The sequence below is a fragment of the Anomaloglossus baeobatrachus genome, chromosome 2 (genome assembly GCF_048569485.1).
Source record: "Anomaloglossus baeobatrachus isolate aAnoBae1 chromosome 2, aAnoBae1.hap1, whole genome shotgun sequence".
Classification (NCBI taxonomy): domain Eukaryota; kingdom Metazoa; phylum Chordata; class Amphibia; order Anura; family Aromobatidae; genus Anomaloglossus; species Anomaloglossus baeobatrachus.
Genome location: NC_134354.1, coordinates 474558037 through 474581135, shown reverse-complemented (window position 1 = coordinate 474581135; position 23099 = coordinate 474558037). Strand labels below are relative to the sequence as shown.

Below are 23099 nucleotides of genomic sequence, written 5' to 3'. Positions count from 1 at the left end.
AAGGGCCGCCGGTAAGGCGGAATGCTGTGAGACACACCTTGCATGAAGGTGCGGACCTGAGCCAGCCGGGCGATACGCCGCTGGAACAGCACTGACAGAGCCGAGACTTGTCCCTTGAGAGAGTTGAGGGACAGTCCCAGCTGCAGACCGGACTGTAGAAAAGACAGAAGGGTCGGCAAGGAAAAAGGCCAAGGAGAATGGCCAGAAGAGCGACACCAGGACAGGAAAATTTTCCAAGTCCTGTGATAGATCTTGGCAGAGGAAGACTTGCGGGCCCGAGTCATCGTGGAGATGACTTCAGGGGGGATACCAGAAGCCGTCAAGATCCAGGACTCAAGAGCCACGCCGTCAATCTGAGAGCCGCAGAATTCTGGCGGAAAAACGGACCTTGTGAGAGAAGGTCTGGGCGGTCCGGAAGATGCCACGGCACCTCTACGGACAGATGGAGCAGGTCTGGGTACCAAGCTCGCCTGGGCCAGTCCGGGGCAATGAGAATGACTCGACGGCCCTCCATTCTGATCTTGCGCAGAACTCTGGGCAAGAGCTAGAGGGGGAAACACGTAGGACAGACGAAACTGGGACCAGTCTTGAACCAGAGCGTCCGCGGCGAAGGCCTGAGGATCGTGGGAGCGAGCCACATAAACCGGAACCTTGTTGTTGTGACAGGATGCCATTAGGTCCACTTCCGGAGTGCCCCACTTGCGGCAGATTGACTGAAACACTGCAGGATGCAGGGACCACTCGCCACTGTCCACGGTTTGACGGCTGAGATAATCTGCTTCCCAGTTTTCCACGCCTGGGATGTGGACTGCGGATATGGTGGACTTGGAGTCCTCCGTCCATTGAAGAATGCGTTGTACCTCCAGCATTGCCAGGCGGCTGCGTGTCCCGCCTTGGTGATTGATGTAGGCAACCGCTGTCGCGTTGTCTGCCTTGACTCGGATGTGCTTGCCCGCCAACAGGTGGTGAAAGGCTAGGAGAGCTAGAAGCACAGCTCTGGTTTCCAGCACATTGATCGAGAGGGCTGACTCGGACGGAGTCCAAGTGCCCTGTGCTCGGTGGTGGAGACATACCGCTCCCCAGCCGGAAAGACTGGCATCCGTGGTGAGAATCACCCAGGACGGAGTCAGGAAGGAGCGCCCCTGAGACAGAGAGAGAGGCCGAAGCCACCACTGAAGAGAGCTCCTGGTCTGTGGCGACAGAGCCACTAACCTGTGCAAGGAGGAAGGCCGCTTGTCCCAACAGCGGAGAATGTCCAGCTTAAGGGGGCGCAGATGGAACTGGGCAAAGGGAACAGCCTCCATTGACGCCACCATCTGACCCAGCACCTGCATCAGGTGCCTGATGGAATAACGGCGGGGCCTCAGAAGAGAGCGCACCGCCAGTTGGAGGGACTGCTGTTTGACTAAGGGCAACTTCACAAGTGCCGGCAGAGTCTCGAACTGCATCCCTAGGTACGTGAGACTCTGGGTCGGAGTCAGAGTGGATTTGGGAAGATTGACAATCCACCCGAATTGGGCTAGAGTGGCGAGAGTGAGCGAGACACTCCGCTGACAGTCTGCGCTGGATGAAGCCTTGCCTAGAAGGTCGTCCAGGTAAGGAATCACTGCCAACCCCTGTAGGTGCAGAACCGCAACCACTGCTGCCATGACCTTGGTGAATACTCGAGGGGCCGTGGCTAGCCCGAAGGGGAGAGCCACGAATTGGAAATGTTCCTCTTCGATTGCAAAATGTAGCCAACGCTGGTGTGAAACTGCAATTGGCACATGCAGATAGGCATCTCTGATGTCGATGGATGCCAGGAAATCCCCTTGGGTCATTGATGCAATGACTGACCGCAGGGACTCCATGCGAAAATGCCGCACCTGAACATGCTTGTTGAGAAGCTTGAGATCCAGGATGGGCCGGAAGGAACCGTCCTTTTTGGGGACTAGGAAGAGATTTGAGTAGAAACCTCTGAACCGTTCCCGGGCGGGAACCGGTACAATTACTCCGTTGGCCTGAAGGGATGCCACGGCCTGAAAGAAGGCGGCGGCCTTGGAGCAGGGGGGAGTTGACAGAAAAAATCTGTTTGGCGGGCTGGAAGAGAATTCTATCCTGTAGCCGTGGGAGATGATATCACGCACCCACTGATCGGAGACGTGTTGAAACCACACGTCGCCAAAGTGGGAGAGCCTGCCACCGACTAAGGACGTTGCTGGCGCGGACAGATAGTCAAGAGGAGGCTGCCTTAGTGGCAGCAGCTCCTGCAGTCTTCTGTGGACGCGCTTTTGTGCGCCAGCTGGATTTTTGGTCCTTGGCAGTGTTACTGGACGAGGCCGAGGGCTTAGAGGACGACCAGTTGGAGGAACGAAAGGAACGAAACCTCGACTGATTCCTACCCTGGACAGGTTTCCTGGTTTTGATTTGTGGTATGGAAGTACTCTTCCCGCCAGTAGCCTCCTTAATAATTTCATCCAGCTGTTCACCGAACAGCCTGGACCCAGCAAAAGGGAGTCCAGCAAGGAACTTCTTTGAGGAAGCATCTGCCTTCCACTCTCGAAGCCACAGGATCCTGCGGATAGCGAGGGAATTAGCCGAAGCCACTGCAGTGCGGTGAGAAGCTTCCAGCATTGCAGACATGGCATAGGATGAAAAAGCTGAGGCTTGGGAAGTTAAGGCAACCATTTCGGGCATAGATTCCCTGGTGAGGGAATGCATCTCCTCCAGAGAAGCAGAGATGGCTTTGAGAGCCCACACTGCTGCAAAGGTTGGGGAGAACGAGGACCCTGCCGCCTCATATACAGATTTGGCCAGAAGGTCGACCTGGCGGTCAGTGGAATCCTTAAGAGAGGTGCCATCAGCCACTGATACAACGGTCCGGGCTGAGAGTCTAGACACCGGGGGGTCCACCTTTGGTGAATGAGCCCACTCCTTGACCACCTCAGGTGGAAAGGGAAAACGGTCATCAGAACCGCGCTTTGGGAAGCGTTTGTCAGGACAAGCCCTAGGCTTGGTCACAGCGGCCTGAAAACTGGAATGGTTAAAGAACACACTCTTTGACCTCTTAGGCGAGGTAAACTGGTGCTTTTCTGCCAGAGAGGGTTGCTCCTCTGATACTGGCGGATTGAGATCCAGTACAGAATTAATGGACGCAATCAAATCACTGACATCTGAGTCGGTTTCGGACAGATCAATGGGGCACATGGAGTTAGCCTCCGAGCCCCCTGTAAAGGCATCCTCCTCATCCCGCGAGTCAGCTCCTGAATCAGAGCCGCGGGACGAGGAAGGCGAGGGAGCCCTGCGTCTCCTCTTGGGAGGACGGGGTCTGGGACCAGAAGATGAATCCTCTGTGAGCTCCGCTGAGAGAGCCCTAGCAGCAGAGGCACCCTGTGAAGGAGGCTGATGCATACTTAGCAGAGTCCTGGACAGCTGTCCCATGGAGTCGGCAAAAGACTGGGAGATAGACCTAGATAAGGATTCTACCCAAGCCGGGGGTTCAGCCACAGGAGCCGGAGCAGCCGGAGAGACCCCTGGGGGTACGATTCCAGGCTGAGGCATCGTCAGGTTAAAGCAGGCAGCACAATGGGGATTGGTGCTCTGTTCAGGCAGTAGGAGCTTACATGCAGTGCATATTGAATACAGCTTTGGAGCCTTGCTCCTTGTGTGAGACATGCTGCTGGAGTGGGGGCTCTTCTCTGAGAGCGGGATCTGGAGGGCCAAAGAGACTCACAGGGGAGGAGACAAGTACTCAGTGAGGAGTGTCTCTCCCCTTTGTAGAACGGCCGCTGGGCGGAGCCACGCTGTCTTTCTGCATGAATGACATGAGAGGGCAGTGAAACCGAAAGTAGGCCTCAGGCGAAGCCGGGGCCTAAATTTGAGCGGTGCGGCCGGCGCGCAGGCACCATCGGCGCGGTTCTCAGGCGACAGCCAGAGAACCCGCTGGAAATGTCCTAAAAATCACTCAGCACACTCTCCCACAACAATAAAGTACAAGGGACCCCCATACAACAACGTCTCAGGTACTTAGCTTGCTGAGACGCAGGGCCATGTCCCTGGGGGATGAGTGCTCCGGTCCAGCAGGATCCTGAAGGGCTGCGGATGGAGACCGGTCTCATGCCAAGCATGGAGAACCGTGCTGGCTCCCACTTCAAGCCAGAGCCCCCGGAGGGATGGTGAAGGAGCACGGCATGTAAGGCTCCAGCCTTGGAATCAACCTTAACAGCACCGCCGACACAGTGGGGTGAGAAGGGACATGCCGGGGGTCCAGCTTGGACCCGCTTTTCTTCAAACTCTTTCCAAAAATGAAAAATCAGATGAGAATGCATGTGTGGATGTATGACCTCCTGAACACAAAGCGATAAACTGGCTAGATCTAGTTCTCCAGGGGGTGTATAAGCTCAGAGGGAGGAGCTACACTTTTGAGTGTAGTACTTTGTGTGTCCTCCAGAGGCAGAAGCTATACACCCAATGTCTGGGTCTCCCATAGGAACGATAAAGAAATAGAGTGTGAAATGCTGGAACAAATTGAAAAGGCAGCTAATAATAATAATCGGGTTCTTATTATGGGGGATTTCAACTATCCAGACATACAGTGGGACATAGAATCTTCTGGTTGTGCTAAAAGCTGTAAATTCTTATCTACCATTCAAGACCATTTCCTCTCTCAGATGGTAGATGAACCGACGAGGGGAGATAATTTGCTAGATCTGGTCCTGTCAAATAGACCGGATACAATTTCAGATCTACAGGTTCGGGAGCACTTTGGCACCAGCGATCATAATATGGTAAGCTTCAACGTAATATTCAATAGAATATTTCAAAGGGGAAATGCTAAAACCAGGAATTTTAGGAAAGCTGATTTCAACAAATTAATGGAAGAGCTTAAATGTGTAGATTGGGACAAACGTGAAAACACTGTGGAAAGAGAGCGCAATAGGGTTTTACCCTACAAACAAATAGGGTGTAATACACAGAGGCTACTCACCAAGTGGAGTTGTGAAAGTCACAACCACTGTAAAGGCATATAAACTGGGTCAGCGGCAGCAGTCACCCCTTGGATAAATTATATTCTTATAAGGAGAAGGGTTTTTAGGTACCGCGCCAACGACCACTCATGCAGGAGATGAATTCAACGTAACTTTATTCCATACTCAGGTCTACGCGTTTCAGGAGCATCTGCTCCCTTCCTCAGGACAATACAGACACAAGCAACATCAAAATCAGCACAACCTGAGACCTGAGTATGGAATAAAGTTACGTTGAATTCATCTCCTGCATGAGTGGTCGTTGGCGCGGTACCTAAAAACCCTTCTCCTTATAAGAATATAGATTGGGACAAAGTCATGGTAACTGGGGATACTGAACATAAATGGGGAAAGTTTAAGGATATACTGCTAGAGTCCTGTAAAAAACGTATACCCTCTGGTAATAAAATGTCCCGGAATAAAAAGAAACCACTATGGATAAATAAGACTGTACAAAGTATAATAAAACAAAAACAAAGGGCGTTTAAAATCTTGAAGGCTGAGAATACAGAAATAGCATTTCAGGAGTATAAAGATTTCAATAGGAAATGCAAAAAAGAAATCAAAGCAAAACTAGCTACTGAAACAAAAATCGCCAATGACATTAAAATAAATCCCAAAATCTTTTAGAAATACATTAATGCCAAAAGGAAAACAAAGGATAGTATTGGCCCCTTAAAATATAATAAGTTAGTTATAGAGGACAAACATAAGACTGAGATATTAAATAGGAATTTCTCATCTGTGTTCACCAAGGAACTGACTGTACCAGGGATCATTCAACAAGTGAAAAATCAAAGTTCCCCACCACATATAATTAATTTAACACAAGAAGAAGTACGCCTACGTCTGAGTAAATTAAACATTGACAAATCCCCAGGGCTAGATGGCATTCATCCACGAATATTGGGAGAACTGAGCTCCGTAATTGACAGACCGCTGTATCTCATCTTTTTAGACTCTCTTGTACAGGGTTGGTGCCTCAGGATTGGAGGATTGCTGATGTGGTACCGATATTTAAGAAAGGTAAGAGGGTAGATCCAGGCAACTACCGTCCAGTAAGCCTGACATCAGTAGTATGCAAAGTTTTTGAGGGCATTTTAAGGGATGACATGCAAAAATATGTTGCAGAAAATAATATAATAACTGACAGACAGCATGGATTCATGAAAGATAAGTCGTGTCTAACCAACCTGTTGGGGTTCTATGAGGGGGTAAGTGCAAACCTGGATATTGGTAATGCAGCTGATGTGATATATTTGGACTTTGCAAAGGCATTTGATACTGTACCACATAATAGCCTTATACTAAAGCTCCAGAAGAAAGGACTAGGGGAAACTATATGCAACTGGGTAAGGAATTGGCTAAAAGATAGGAAACAAAGAGTAGTCATAAATGGTACATTCTCTAAATGGGCTATAGTCAGCAGTGGGGTGCCGCAGGGATCTGTGCTAGGACCGATTCTTTTTAATCTCTTTATTAATGACCTTGTGGATGGGATTGATAGTAAAGTGTCAGTCTTTGCTGATGACACCAAACTATGTAGGATATTAAAAACTGACCTTGATAGTACAATATTACAAAAAGATCTGGATAAGATGTCAGAATGGGCAGATACTTGGCAAATGAGATTTAATGTTGAAAAATGTAAAGTAATGCACCTAGGACGTAGTAATCCTATAACTGCGTATACATTAAATGGAAGTAAACTTGGGACTAAAGAACAGGAGAAGGACTTGGGTATTCTCATTACAAATAAGCAGCACTCAATGTCAAGCAGCAGCTGCAAAAGCAAACAAGATTCTAGGGTGTATAAAAAGAGAGATTAGATCCCATGATCCCAACGTATTGTTACCCCTCTATAAATCACTTGTAAGGCCACATCTGGAATATGGGATCCAGTTTTGGGCTCCACATTTTAAAAAGGACATTCAGAAGTTAGAGTCAGTTCAAAGGCAGGCAACTAGACTACTACAAGGAATGGAAGGCCTCCCATATGATGACAGGTTGAAAAAGTTAGATATGTTTAGCTTAGAAAAAAGACGTCTCAGAGGAGATCTCATTTATATGTATAAATACATGTGTGGTCAATATAAAGGACTGACACATGACTTATTTCTTCCAAAGACAATACTAAGGACAAGGGGACACTCACTGCGAGTGGAAGAAAAGCGATTCCGACAGCTAAATAGGAAAGGGTTCTTTACCGTTAGAGCAGTCAGACTGTGGAATGCCCTAACACAAGAGGTAGTAATGGCAGATACTATAACAGCTTTTAAAAAAGGGCTGCATGATTTCCTCAGTACACAAAACATTGTTGGTTATAAATGACTTCGTGACCAAATGTAGAACTGGTGGAGGAAGGTTGAACTAGATGGACCTAGGTTTTTTTTTCAACCTTAGTACCTATGTAACTATGTGTTCAACCCTTATTTCACCTGCTGTATAATTACTCGGGAGTAGCGAGAACAAAATAGGAGCAAAAAAATGGCCACTTTTGACCTTGTAACAGGTCTTTAAGAAAAGTGCCCAGCTCATTGACCTTCATATTTTAAAATACATTGATACAATAACAATGACAATTATTGCACACTTAAATACACTAATTCATTTCTGGTCTTTCAGAAGACGACAACTTCTCACTAGATCCATGAAACATTTAAATTAAAAAAATAAATAAACTGGAATCAATAATTTAGGCCGACATTAAATAACGTTACTAATAATTCTGTCAGTTACTAGATAGTGTTCAGGACAAAGTAAAATCCTACATAACTATAAGGGTAACACTTCTAGTGACGTCTTACCTCTGGGAAACCAACCAAGACTAATAACGTAAAGATATTAGTATTTTTTAGCTGATGTGGCAGCTCTTGCATACAGTGATCAGTGAAAGCGGTCATCACTTTGTGCCATTTTGGAGAGTTGTTTAACTCTCTCAGGATATCAGACATGGTGCATGCCCAATCGAGACCAACTTTGCTGAAAAAGATAAGAAAAAACACAATGTATCTTAATTAATAATCGTGCACACTATTTTGTACACAGGCAATTATAGAAGGATTTGTGCTGCAATCATCTGATGTTTTCTAACTCATGTTGATCATCTGATATCCTGGCTGAAAGCTGCATAAGGCGGCACCTGGAGAGGCATTGTATTACACAGCACCCATGTAACGGAATCCTGCCACCTGATTTACCGTATTTTGTGCCCAAACTGTGGGCAGCATGTATAAAATTCAAATGGAGAGGTAAATAGGAAGAAAACTTCAGCTCACCTGCTGCCCAGACTGTTCAGCCTAGCGGGTGCCTAGGATCCTTCGGTTTATCCCAACCGGTGACAGGCAACGTGGAGTGAAAAGAAAAGGATGATCCGGCACAAAATCTCCTTTGGTAAAAACATCCAAAATTTATTGAAACATCATTAAAAATAGCGTGAAGACCAAGTATCCACTCAGATGGAAAGCATGGAGGTCATGATAACGTTATGCGTTTCGGACAGTTATAAAAGCAAAAAAAGTCCTTAATCATAAGTTTAATTATGTAGTTTTATGATTAAGGACTTTTTTTGCTTTTATAACTGTCCGAAACGCATAAAGTTATCATGACCTCCATGCTTTCCATCTGAGTGGATACTTGGTCTTCACGCTATTTTTAATGATGTTTCAATAAATTTTGGATGTTTTTACCAAAGGAGATTTTGTGCCGGATCATCCTTTTCTTTTCACTCCACGCAGCATGTATAAAAGCCTGGCTCCATGGCTGCAGCCAGGTATATTTTTCTCGGAAACTCTGCAGTCCCTATGATGACTATTTGGTGAATTTTTCATGTTGCCGATTTACAGCATAATTTCTGTATCTATTAGGTTCCTTGCATTTTTTTCATTGCATTTTTTTAGCACTTTTTTTTGTCTCTTTTTGGTATTTCATGTTTTAAATTGAGCTGCTTTCTTTTTTGCTACTTTATTGATAAATGTCTGTGAGTACTACACACTTTTTTTTAACCTGAGGATTTCAATTCTATAAAGAAAATCCGCACGTATCTGCAAGAGAAGACATGCTGTGAATTTCAAAAATGGACTGTGCAGGACCCTTTACATTAGGTAGAAAGAAAATAAATAAAAGTACACAAAAAAAGCACAGTGGGCATGACATCCACTTTGCTGGAACTGTAAGACACTGGCTTGTTTTTTTTTTGTGTAGCGATTCATGAGTTTCAAAAAACTCACTAAAACACATCGTGGTAACTTGACCGTAAAGGTTCTCCAAGTGCCACTGCAAGTGAATGACAGGTCTTTCTGATAACAAGAGAGCTGTGAGTGAACTAGAGTGGTGCTGGGGCAGTTGGATTGGGCTCGCCTCCAGGTATTGTCACTGGTAAGATCTTTAAACACTACGCTGTTTCACAAAACAATACAACTGGCTGCAATCCTGCAGCCACACTCGGATTTATACTGCCCACAGTTTGGGCAGTGTGATTCAGGTAACAGATCCTTTTAAATGAAAGGGTATTTAATTAATGCCCACATAGAACATTAAAGGGGTTGTCCACTACTTGGACAATCCTTTCTCATTCCCCATGTTTGGCCCCATTAAAGGAAACCTGTCACCTAAAATATGCGTTCTGACCTATCAGCAGACGCATGTGTGCCCTAATTACACCTCCCTACCCATCCCTGTGTTATAAAATTGTATAATATGAAAGTAATAAAAAAACGTTTTATTACCTTCATATTTCTTATGTAAATAACAGGGAATATGGTCACAGGTGTGGCGCCTTGCCCTGCATACTTTCCGTGGTATCACGCCCCTGTGGGCGTGATACCATGGAGTCACATGAGCAACGTCACCGTCACTCATTCTATCCTGCGCGCGTTTACACTTACTATTGCTGCAGGCGTCTCTTCCGGGTTCTCCTTGTGAGTTTCAGACTAAAGTCGGCGCGTGAACACCCGTAAACGAAGCCTGCCACAATGCACGCAGGATAGAATGAGCGACGGTGATGTTGCTCATGTGACTCCATGGTATCACGCCCACAGGGGCGTGATACAAAGGAAAGTATGCAGGGCAAGGCGCCGCCCCTGTGACCATATTCCCTGCTATTTACATAAGAAATATGAAGGTAATAAAACGTTTTTTATTACTTTCATATTATACAATTTTATAACACAGGGATGGGTAGGAAGGTGTAATTGGGCACACATGCGTCTGCTGATAGGTCAGAACGCACATTTTAGGTAACAGGTTCCCTTTAAAATAAAAAAAGCTTATACTCTTCCCCCGGCGCCAACGCCATTCCAGAGGTGTTGATGCTCGTGTTCCCAAAGCTCATGTGAGGTTGTGTGCGAGCCCAGCATCCAATGAGTGCCGACTTCTCTCTCTCTGCCTTTGGACAAATGATCAAAATCAACAAGAAGTGAGAGCATTGGTTGTCGGAACATGAGCTTCGGGAACACGAGCGCCAACACTGCTGGAATGGCACAGGCACGAGTATGAGCTTTTTTAATTTCATGGGGTTAACATGGGGAATTAGAAGGGATTGTCCAAGTAGTGGGGGGCAACTCTTTGAAAGCTATTACAATGATGTTACAAAGTGCCTCAAAGGCGTTGTTCAGACTGATAATTTTTCAGGGTGTTTTTTTTTTTGGTGTGGAAAATACGCACCACTTTACAGTATCTGCAAAATGAATGAGCGGTTATAAATCACATTTACACAGTGCATTAGTTTTCTTTGTCATTTCTGAACGGTGGTGCATTGTTTAAAAAACTTATGGCAATTCTGGCAAATGTGTGTTAAAAAAAAACAAACGTGTAATTTCCATTGCAGTTAATTAGCCATAGTTTCACGGTGTGTGAACATAGCCATAGAGCTCCTAGTAAACAGCAGGAGTTAAAGTTTGCCCATGCACAGGAGAAACCCAAAAAGGAAACATTTTTAAACATTTCTACTATTGTTTATTTAGAAATGTTTTAAACACAAACCTGTCCAAGCATATAGCACCCAGACTGAAAAGCAGCTGAGTCGTTAGCCACCCATCTGGCACAGAACTCCCATCATCTGCATTGTGAGCACTGTGCTTCAAAAGCAGAACCTTCTTCACTGCCTTATCCACGTCACAAGGGTCCAGCCTGAGCATTAACTGTCCCAGGAGGCCCAAGGTTAGATGGTAGGACTCATTTAAATGGCCAGCATTGGATACAACAACTTGAAACATCAGTGGCAACACTTGTTGAAGGTTCACTATTGAGCCCGCTGTATCCTAGAAGAGAAAAGGAAAATCCCCAGTAAGAATAGTACATAAAGGGATCAGAAACAATATCTGTAATAAAAGATGCTTTGGCAGTTCCATTGTAAGAAATATTCTGATAGTTTACCTAATCTTCTACAATATTAAAAAAAAAAAGTCTTACAAAAGTCTTACCGATTTCAAGGGAGGCAACATGGCAGCGATCAGCCCCAAAATACGTTCCTGAGAACACTCAGCAAAGACCTGATCAGGGCTGAGGATTACAGCCTTATCAATGATATTCGCCTTGGATAAGTCTCCCGGAACTACAGAAGGGGAAATGATAGTGAAATTAAAGTATTAATCTTACCTATGCAGAAAGGTAGGAAATAACTCTAATAAAGTAACTTACAAAGATATGGTTCTTTAGTGTGTTCTGCGTCACCATCATTACTGGACTCTTTTGAGGTCAGGTCCTTTTCTTGATGTCCCCCAAGAGTGCGCGCCTTGTTGAGGACAGGTATATTTGTGTCTATATCCCCTTTGCTCTACAGAAAGGAAAAACAGAAAAGACCGATTACTAATTTTACTTTTAGGCTCTATGCTAATGCTGCATTTTTTCATACGTTTTTTGTTGCAGATTTAATTAATACTGCAAGGAAAACCGCATCCCAGCAAAGTCTGTGAGAATCCTGACTAGCTGTGCATGTTGCAGATTTTTTCTTACAGATTGCGGTGCAGAAAAAAAAAATCTGCAGCATGTCAATTCTTTATACTTTTTTTCCTGCGTCTGATTAAGTCCACTTCAGTGGATTAGATCTGTTAGCGCGGCACTCGCAGCACTGACACTTCGTCTCACTCAACATGCATCCGGCATGCTCTGTGAAGCGATCTGTAGCTCAGTAGCCTGGGGTCGTCATGGTGATCATCCAGGGTTGCTATGGCAGCGATCAGGTCCCTGTAATCGCATTATAGGGATCCGATCGTCAGAGTTAGGTAAGCGATTCCATTCCCTGCCTCCTGAATGCTGTGATCACGACTGATTGTAGCATTTAGGGGGTTAAACTGCCGTCAGTGGCGCGGGCACTGCTCCCAGCAGTGAGCCAGATTTCAGCTATAACATCAGCCAGAGACCTAGCAGCGATCGTGAGAGTATAGTGCATGAACCCCCACGATCGCCATAACCTAAAAACGCAGGGGAAAAAAAAACTCTTAGAAACGCAATATAATACTTGCTTTTTTTTCTGCTGCGTTTTTTCCTGCCAAAACATGCAGGTTTGTGTGCCGTGGGTACATAGCCTTAGTGTAGAAATAACTGACATATTACAAGAAATACCTTTTTTGGCACAGGATGTTTTACTGTGGTGTCCTGAGTCTGGGCAGTATTCTTCCCTTTATTGACCTCAGTAGCCTCACCACTGGAAGACTCAACAGTAGTCAGCTCATGTTCAGTACTCGTCCACATAGACAGTAATGAAGATATTTTGACTCCTACAGAAACACAAAAATATGCAATCACAGATTAAACATATCATTTATAAGAAGAAGTAAAAAAAGCACTGAAGCAGATCCACTTAATAATGACTTTTCAGTTACCCGTGCTCCAAGGTTTATCCATAGTGAATATCCGTTTTTAATACCATCTTGCTTTTATGGTTCTGTTGGACAGAAGTATGACGGCTGTAGCTGATCAGTTGCCGCTGATATTATGTAATATGATCATTGCAGCCTATCACAAGACTGCAGGCAATCACAGCAGTGACATTGCAGGAGCACTGCTGGTCCGGAATGTAAGTATATGGCTATGCTTTATGTTATGTGGGGCACTGAAGCAGTTAAGAAAAAAATGTTCAGAAGTGGAACTCCCCTTTAATGTATATTTCATTAAAACACTAGTAGAGTATTTCCGTGAATCCACAGGTTATGGATTCACTAACTCACTAAGGGATTGAAAACTTAATGGTATACAATAAAATATCATTCTCAACACTTAAGGCCTTCATACACTTTAAAGGGAATAAGTCATCAGGCCATTACAACCCAATCTAAGAGGTACATGATGTAGGGGGAGAGACCTTAATTTCAGCAACGTTTCCCTTACTGGTCTGCTGGCAGTTTTATCTGCTGCAGTTCTACCATTTCTCCGAAGGCTGAGCTCTGTATAACTCCACCCACACCTCTGATTGGTAGCTTTCTGTGCAGACTGTAAATCTGCCAATCAGTGGGTTATACAGAGCTCATGAATATGGAAGACTACATGGCTGCAGGTTTACTAGAGCTTTAGAGATCATCACTGGATTCAAGATCGTCGTTTCTTCAATATGCTGTTCTCAGAGTAGGTGTCAGAATCCTGGCGAGATTCCCTTTAAATTATTGGCTGCCCACATGATGCATTTTAAGGGACTCCTGACTCGTTCTTAGCAGATGAAGATGAGGGACAAATACTGAAGATGTGAATTCAATCTCCTGACTCTTCGGGCGCGTGTCCACGATCAGTGTTTGCAGCATTTTGGATGTAGCGTATTTTCGCTACTGTGTTGTACAGTACAAACATAGTGGATGGATTTCTAGAAATCCCGTGCCCACTGTGCTTGTTTTTTCCGCAGCAAACACTGACCTGTGGAGAGGCTTTCCAGATCGCAGCACGTCAATTGTTTGCTGCGGATTTGCATGCGTCCTCCGTAGGGAGAACACAAGCGAGAGACCGCAGCGCACTGATCCCTGATCATGGGTACAAGCAGATGCGGACTCCTGTGGAGGAGACTCACAGCCCCGCAGGTCAGGACTCACTGAGTCCCGATCATGGGCACATACCCTTAATTTACAGACAAGATAAGCAGCTGCCAGATGACTCTGGCAGTGACTTACTCGCCACATCCCATACAGCACAAAAACACTCAGCTGAACAAAGAATTCATGAATATGGTGGGAGTTCGGAGAGACTGCGGTCAGACGAAGGTGTATGGGCATCCTTATTTGTCTGAATAAAGACATTTGTCTTTCTGCATTATTATTTTTTCAATAGGCTATGAGGCAGGGCACTGTGTGAGCATCCCCATATCATGTTAGGCAATTGCATCCTTCAAGCTTTGTGACAACTGTGCCTGTTCTAAGCTATTGTAGGGGGGTGTTCTTTTTCCCCCAATGTATTGCTGCCTGCTTATGATTGGTTAGCATTTCCCCCAGTGAAATGTCTCTGGTAACACTCTGGTACTTGGACTTAAATTTATTTTTTTTTAATATTAAGAGTACTAATGATTTTCAAGACATTCAGTTACAATAGGGCTATTTTCAGTGTTCAATAGGAAAGAGATGCCCTATCTTAATGGTAATACGTTAGCACATTCACACAGGTTAAATAGAGAGATGTGGCTATAAGATATCACTGACAGTGGCTCAGTGGTTGGCACTACAGGCTTGCAGAGCTGGGGTCCTGGTTCACCAAGGACAACATCTACAAGGAGTTTGTATGTTCCCTCATGTTTGAGTGGGTTTCCTCCGGGTTCTCCGGTTTTCTCCCACACTCCAAAGACCTACAGATAGGGACTCTAGATTGTGAGCCCCAATGGAGACAGTGATGCCAATGTATGTAAAGCACTGTGGAATTAATAGCGTTATATCAATCAATAAATATTATATCATAACAGAAAAAGCTCACCCTTTCCTTTCTGTGCTTTCATAAGGCAACTTGCAACTAAATCCGTGCAATTTGCCTGCAATATCTGAGCGCTGGAAATGACAGAGGGCTTAAGCTTGTCGCCTTCCTTCCCATCGTTACTAGCCAGGTCTGACGAGTAGAGGGCTAGTGCAGTGAAGAGTAGCCATGAGTAGTTGTGTATGTAAGGCTGGATTAGCCGCTGCCGGTCACTGATTTTATTGGTGACTGTTGGATAGATGGTGATACTGTGGCTGGGCAAATGGCTAAAGACCAAAACAAAGAAACATAGTTATGGCTAGAATCTTTGATAAATCTTTTACAAATACAGAATTAAGAGGTTTTACTGTCACAGATAACAGGTTCTTCAGTTAAAACGTTGTCACTTAGGCTCCGTTTTTTTTTATTGCCAAGCTTTCTTTGATGGTGTCAGCAGAACATCTATCCTATAAGTAAGCTTTCTTCTTCCTTGAGAAACTATGTTAGCAAGACTGTCTAAACAAGAAAAATAATACCACCTTTGACCTCTAAGGCCTCTCACCCGGTCAACCAATACATATGGAGAAAAGCAAGAACTGCCAAACAGCAGTCCCTTTATGGGATCTATAAAATGCATACAGCTCCACACTGAAAAGCCAAAAATGTACAAGGGAAAATATGGCACTGCATTACTGCAACAGAGATATTTCGTTTATGTATTGGCCAATGCATGTACGTAAGTCCGGAAACCAACGATGTTTTTAACCTAGATAGTGGCATTTAAGTTAGGTTCCCGGATTACAGAGATTACCTTGCCGTTGGTTACTGGGCTTACATGCATTGGCCAATACATAACCTAAATATCTCTCTTTTGCAGTAATGCAGTGCCATATTTTCCCGTGTACAATTTTGGCTTTTCAGTGTGCAGCTGTATGCATTTTATAGTTACTATGTTTTTTCGGGTAGCACCTGTTCACATTTGTTGGATGTGCGGGTCAGTTTTTTGGACCTTTATGGGATCTGACAAGTGCCAATCATTTTAAGATCAGGAGTGGAATAATGCTGATGAAATGGCGTCTACACATACCTGACGGCAGGTATTATGCATATGTCCTATTCTGCTACTTAAATATTAAAGAAACAAGCTTATCTGTGGAGAGGCTCACCTGTATAGGATGTGTGAGACACAACAACCAGAATAACACAAATGACTGCTATAGCAGCCCCAACAATGTGGAAAAGCAGACAATGGAGGGAGAAGGGTTAAAGCCGCACTGCCATTATAGAAGATGAACCCAGGATCCTGGGAGAGTGATTTATTCAATGCGTTTCGAAGTGAATACTCCTTCAGGACAATCACATTTTCTGTGATGTAATCGTCCTGAAGACGGAGTATCTACTCCAAAACGCGCTGAAGAAATCATTTTCCCAGGATCCTGCGTTCATCTTCTATAACGGCAGAGCAGCTTTTAACCCTTGCCCTTTCATTGTCTGCTATTCACCTAACTGTGCGCAATGAAACAATAACCCTTTGATGAGACCAGACTAAATCTACATGGTCTTAAAGCAGAAAAAAAATTGGTACTGAAACTTATTCTAGGAATTAAAACAGCATCTAACTTCTCCTTATATGATGAATAACTTTTAAAGCCCCTTATGGTAACAGTAGTATAAAAACACAGTACCCTTCGGAGTATCTCATTGCAGCATAGCATCCGTAGCAAAGATCAAAGTCATCGCATATATCACAGTTGATTCTGTGACCGATAATAAGTCCTTGGCAATGATCACATGCATATTCCATATTAACCATTTCATGATGATCCTCATGTCCCTCAGGCTTTACACCACCTGTAATAAGTTAATATTTCAATATTAAATCTTCAAAAACACACCAAAAATAGTGATCATAGCAGGTTTATTATACTACAGTGTTCCAAAAACCACAAAGTAACTAGAAAGCCGTCAAAACCTTACCAAGGTAGCATGTTTTGCATAAATCCATGTCATTACACTGCAAACATCGGTATCGGTGCCATGGTGCAATTTTATCACATCCATCACAGGATATCTCAACATTCAACAGGTCACAGTATCTTGCGATAAACAGGTGCATCTATAAACAACAAAAGTAAGCTCAGATCATATAAACCATATGCAGGGGTGGACTGGCCATTGGATAAATGCCAAATTAGCTGGTCTGGCCATGGGTCACATTGTCTGTTACACTGTTAATAGTATCTTCATGCAAAGGAAGACGATACTATTAACAGTTATGATGGAGCAAAGAGCCACAGGCTCCGTGCTCCGTCACCTACTCTAGCAGGCCACAGGATACTTCCAGACTGCAGCCTGCTGGAGGCTGGTGTTAAGCAGTGGACATTAGACGGAGTGATGACGTCAGCAACATCTGAATAAAGGGCAAGGGGAAAAGATATCGTGACCCACAAAGTAGATCAGAAAACCCAGCTTTCTACAGAAGGATTATAGTGCAGAGATATTTGGTAGTGACTCAAGGTACAATCAAACCGATAACCAAATATAGTCATAAATTCACCATAATAAAGAACTAGATTTATTTATTGAAAATACACAATGACAGTACAACATTTACAATAAAAGACCTAGTGCTGGTGAGGAGTAAAGAAGAAAAGCACCAAGTGAGAAAAGCACCAAGATACAGATCAAACTGATGCAGGGTGGCCTCCCCGAAGAAGCCCACACGAAACGCGCGTCGGAATCCTGGAGGTGCATCACTTTTGTACTGTCATTGTGTATGTTCAATAATTAAAATTCTTTATTATGTTGGCTTTATGACTAATTGGTTATAGGGTGGAATGATGACATCACTGCATCAAGCCACCCTCTTCCACTGAGACAGAGGACAGAAAATGAGATGAAGGGTGCGGAAGACCAGGAGCATGGATTAGGTGAGTAAAAATTATTTTTTTTTTTTTTTTTTTTTGAGGGGTGGAGTACCATCATACTATGAAGGGCCAAGGAAGGACCATTATACTGTATGCAGGTTTATGGGGGGCATCATACTATATAGATTGTATTGAGAGACACCATGCACATCTAGTCAGAATGTGACTGCATGTATGCAAATTGCTTATTTTTAGATCATATGACTGGCCTGCTGCAAGCACCAGAGAATTCTGACAGGGCGTGATCCATGGGGCGAGAGGATTCAGGGGTCTGTGGTTACAGAGTTATAGCAGATTTTAAGTTGAAGCATGGACATCCGATTTAATGATCAGTATGTTGGCATTATCAATACTGTATTTGCTGGTGATTTTTGTTTGTGTTTTTAAGGAGCAGAGGGAAGAAAGCTGCTGCCAAACACCTATAACCAGTTTAATTTCCCTTAAAAAAAGTAAAGCATGTGGTATTTAAAGTTCAACTGATTAATCTTCATCTTCAACATCTGTTGGGGTAAACTGGAAGACCCAGATATACATCGAATGGTTGACACTATAGAAATCGTTGGGTTTATTTGATAAAGTTCATCAAACATAAAGGAGTTGTCCACCACTCTGACAATCCATTCTCAATCCCTATGCTTCCCCCATTAAAATAATAACACCTACAGTGGGTACAGAAAGTATCATGAGGTCAAAGGAACTGCCCAAGGAGCTCAGAGACAGAATTGTGGCAAGGCACAGATCTGACCAAAGGTTACAAAAGAATTTCTGCAGTACTCAAGGTTCCTAACAGTGGCCTCTATAATCCTTAAATGAAAGAAGTTTTGAACCACTAGAACTCTTCCTAGATCTGGCCGTCCAGCCAAACTGAGCCTTCGTGAGAGAAGAGCCTTCGTGAGAGAGGTAAAGAAGAACCCCAAGATCACTGTGGCTGAGCTCCAGAAACGCAGTAGAGAGATGGGAGAAAGGTCCACAAAGTCAACTATCACTGCAGTCCTCCACCAGTCGGGCCTTTATGGCAGAGTGGCCCGACGGAAGCCTCTCCTCAGTGCAAGACATATGAAAGCCCGCATAGAGTTTGCAAAAAAAAAAAGAGAATTTTGTTTACTTACCGTAAATTCTTTTTCTTATAGTTCAGTCTTGGGAGACCCAGACCTTGGGTGTTTAGCTTCTGCCTCCGGAGGACACACAAAGTACTACACCTAAAAGTGTAGCTCCTCCCTCTGAGCTTATACACCCCCTGGTGAGCCAGTCCCAGCCAGTTTAGTGCAAAAGCTGAAGGAGAATAGCCACCCACAAGTAGAACAGAGCAAGCGTCGGAACAACCGGAGACTCTGTGCACGACAACAGCCGGTGAAAACACGCGGAACAAGGAAATTGCCAACAGGCAACAGGGAGGGTGCTGGGTCTCCCAAGACGGAACTATAAGAAAAAGAATTTACGGTAAGTAAACAAAATTCTCTTTTTCTTTATCGTTCCTTTGGGAGACCCAGACCATGGGACGTTCCAAAGCAGTCCCTGGGTGGGAAATAAACAGAAAAACTAAGAAGTAGGCAGAACCTAACTTCACAAATGGGCGACCGCCGCCTGAAGGATGCGTCTGCCCAAGCTCGCATCTGCCGAAGCATGAGCATGCACTTGGTAGTGCTTCGAGAAGGTATGCAGGCTAGCCCAAGTGGCAGCCTGACAGACTTGTTGAGCCGTAGCCTGGTGCCTAAAAGCCCAAGAGGCACCGACAGCTCTGGTCAAGTGTGCTTTGATCCCCGGCGGGGGAGGCGCCTGTGTACTCTGGTAGGCGTCCGAAATGGTCGACCTAATCCAACGGGCTAAGGTCGGCTTAGAAGCAGGGAGGCCCTTGCGCCGACCTGTAGTTAGCACAAAAAGAGGCGCAGCGGTGCGAGACACATAGATCCGGAGTGCACGCACCAGATCCAGAGTATGTAGAGCTTTTTCAAAGCGATGAACAGGGGCCGGACAGAAGGAAGGTAAGATAATGTCCTGGTTAAGGTGGAAGGAAGAGACCACCTTAGGAAGAAAGTCCGGAGTCTGACGGAGAACCACCTTGTCTTGATGAAAGACTAAAAAAGGTGACTCCGAGGAGAGCGCAGCCAAATCAGAGACTCTCCTGAGAGAAGTTATGGCAACCAGAAAGGCCACTTTCTGTGAAAGACGATACAAAGAAACCTCCCTAAGAGGCTCAAAGGGGAGTTTCTGCAAGGCCGTGAGAACCAAGTTAAGGTCCCAGGGGTCCAAGGGCCGCCGGTAAGGCGGAATGATGTGAGACGCGCCCTGCATGAAGGTGCGGACCTGAGCCAGCCGAGCGAGACGCCGCTGGAACAGAACTAACAGAGCCGAAACTTGTCCCTTGAGAGAGTTGAGGGACAATCCTAGCTGCAGACCGGACTGTAGAAAAGACAAAAGAGTCGGCAAGGAGAATGGCCAAGGAGGATGGCCGGTAGAGCGACACCAGGACAGGAAAATTTTCCAAGTCCTGTGATAGATCTTAGCAGAGGAAGACTTGCGGGCCCGAGTCATAGTGGAGATGACTTCAGGGGGGATACCAGAAGCCGTCAAAATCCAGGAGTCAAGAGCCACGCCGTCAATTTGAGGGCCGCAGAATTCGGGCGGAAAAACGGACCTTGCGAGAGTAGGTCTGGACGGTCCGGGAGATGCCACAGCATCTCTACGGACAGTTGGAGCAAGTCCGGATACCAACCTCGCCTGGGCCAGTCCGGCGCGATGAGGATGACTCGACGACCCTCCATTCTGATCTTGCGCAGGACTCTGGGCAAGAGAGCTAGAGGGGGAAACACGTAGGACAGACGAAACTGGGACCAGTCCTGAACCAGAGCGTCTGCGGCGAAGGCCTGAGGATCGTGGGAGCGAGCCACGTAAACAGGAACTTTGTTGTTGTGACAGGATGCCATTAGGTCCACGTCCGGAGTGCCCCATTTGCGGCAGATCGACTGAAATACTGCCGGGTGCAGGGACCACTCGCCACCGTCCACGCTTTGACGGCTGAGAATCTGCCTCCCAGTTGTCCACGCCTGGGATGTGGACTGCGGATATGGTGGACCTGGAGTCTTCCGCCCATTGAAGAATGCGTTGTACCTCCATCATCGCCAGGCGGCTGCATGTCCCGCCTTGATGGTTGATGTAGGCAACCGCTGTCGCGTTGCTGACTGGACTCGAATGTGCCTGCCCGCCAGCAGGTGGTGAAATGTTAGGAGAGCTAAAAGCACGGCTCTGGTTTCCAGCACATTGATTGAAAGGGCTGACTCGGACGGAGTCCAAGTGCCCTGTGCTCTGTGGTGGAGACATACCGCTCCTCAGCCGGATAGACTGGCATCCGTGGTGAGAATCACCCAGGACGGGGCCAGGAAGGAGCGCCCTTGGGACAGGGAGAGGGGCCGAAGTCACCACTGAAGAGAGCTCCTGGTCCGTGGCGACAGAGCCACTAACTTGTGTAAGGAGGAAGGCCGCTTGTCCCAACAGCGGAGAATGTCCAGCTGCAGGGGGCGCAGATGGAACTGGGCAAAGGGAACAGCCTCCATGGACGCCACCATTAGACCCAGCACCTGCATCAGACGCCTGAGGGTATAACGGCGGGGCCTCAGCAGAGAGCGCACCGCCAACTGGAGTGACAGCTGTTTGTTTAAGGGCAACTTCACAAGTGCCGGCAAAGTCTCGAACTGCATGCCTAGGTACGTGAGACTCTGGGTCGGAGTCAGAGTGGATTTGGGAAGATTGACAAGCCACCCGAATTGGGCTAGAGTGGCGAGAGTGAGCGAAACACTCCGCTGACAGTCACCGCAGGACGGAGCCTTGACTAGAAGGTCGTCCAGGTAAGGGAGCACTGACAACCCCTGGAGGTGCAGAACCGCAATCACTGCTGCCATGACCTTGGTGAATACCCGAGGGGCCGTGGCTAACCTGAAGGGGAGAGCCACGAATTGGAAATTATCTTCTCCTATTGCAAAGCGTAGCCAACGCTGGTGTGAAACTGCAATTGGCACATGTAGATAGGCATCTCTGATGTCGATGGACGCCAGGAAATCCCCTTGAGTCATTGAGGCAATGACTGATCGCAGAGACTCCATGCGAAAGTGCCGCACCCGAACATGCTTGTTGAGAAGCTTGAGATCCAGGATGGGCCGGAAGGTACCGTCCTTTTTGGGAACTAGGAAGAGGTTTGAGTAAAAACCTCTGAACCGTTCCCGGGCGGGAACTGGTACAATTACTCCGTTGGCCCGCAAGGCTGCCACGGCCTGTGAGAAGGCGGCGGCCTTGGAGCAGGGGGGAGTTGACAGAAAAAAATCTGTTTGGCGGGCTGGAAGAGAATTCTATCCTGTAGCAGTGAGAGATGATATCTCTCACCGACTGATCGGAGACTTGTTGAAACCAAGCGTCGCCAAAGTGGGAGAGCCTGCCACCGACTAAGGACGTTGCTGGAGCGGGCAGAGAGTCACGAGGAGGCTGCCTTAGTGGCAGGACCTCCTGCGGTCTTCTGTGGACGCGCTTTGGGGCGCCAGTTGGATTTCTGGTCCTTAGCTGAGTTAGCGGACGAGGCGGAGGACTTAGAGGACGACCAGTTGGAGGAACGAAAGGAGCGAAACCTCGACTGATTCCTACCCTGGGCAGGTTTCCTGGTCTTGGTTTGTGGCATGGAAGTACTCTTCCCGCCAGTAGCTTCTTTAATGATTTCATCCAGCTGTTCACCGAACAGCTGGGAACCAGCAAAAGGGAGCCCAGCAAGGTACTTCTTTGAAGAAGCATCTGCCTTCCACTCTCGAAGCCACAAGATCCTGCGGATAACGAGGGAATTAGCCGAAGCCATCGCAGTGCGGTGAGAAGCCTCTAGCATGGCAGACATGGCATAAGATGAAAAAGCTGAAGCTTGAGAAGTTAAGGCAACCATCTCAGGCAGAGATTCCCTGGTGAGGGAATGCATCTCCTCTAAAGAAGCAGAGATGGCTTTGAGAGCCCACACTGCTGCAAAAGTTGGGGAAAACGTGGCCCCCGCCGCTTCATTCACGGATTTGGCCAGAAGGTCAATTTGACGGTCAGTGGCATCCCTAAGGGAAGTGCCATCAGCCACCGACACAACGGTCCGGGCTGAGAGCCTAGACACCGGAGGGTCTACCCTTGGGGAGTGAGCTCACTCCTTGACCACCTCAGGTGGAAAGGGAAAACGATCAACAGAACCACGCTTTGGGAAGCGTTTGTCAGGACAGGCCCTGGGTTTGGTCACAGCGGACTGAAAACTGGAGTGGTTAAAGAACACACTCTTTACTCTCTTAGGCGAGGT

At 46.2% G+C, this 23099-nt stretch overlaps 1 protein-coding gene across 1 annotated transcript in view; it reads right to left on the bottom strand.

Moving 5' to 3' along the window:
• The window catches only part of ZZEF1 (zinc finger ZZ-type and EF-hand domain containing 1), a 337771-nt gene that overhangs the window by 60847 nt on the left and 253825 nt on the right, over positions 1 to 23099 (bottom strand). Inside the window, exons 34-41 of the mRNA XM_075336372.1 lie at positions 16845 to 16983; positions 16553 to 16718; positions 14892 to 15154; positions 12570 to 12724; positions 11646 to 11781; positions 11429 to 11559; positions 10989 to 11266; positions 7814 to 7988 (exon numbers count right to left, since the gene is read on the bottom strand). Of these exons, the coding sequence (XP_075192487.1) occupies positions 7814 to 7988; positions 10989 to 11266; positions 11429 to 11559; positions 11646 to 11781; positions 12570 to 12724; positions 14892 to 15154; positions 16553 to 16718; positions 16845 to 16983 (1443 nt within the window). The remainder of the gene's footprint in view (positions 1 to 7813; positions 7989 to 10988; positions 11267 to 11428; positions 11560 to 11645; positions 11782 to 12569; positions 12725 to 14891; positions 15155 to 16552; positions 16719 to 16844; positions 16984 to 23099) is intronic.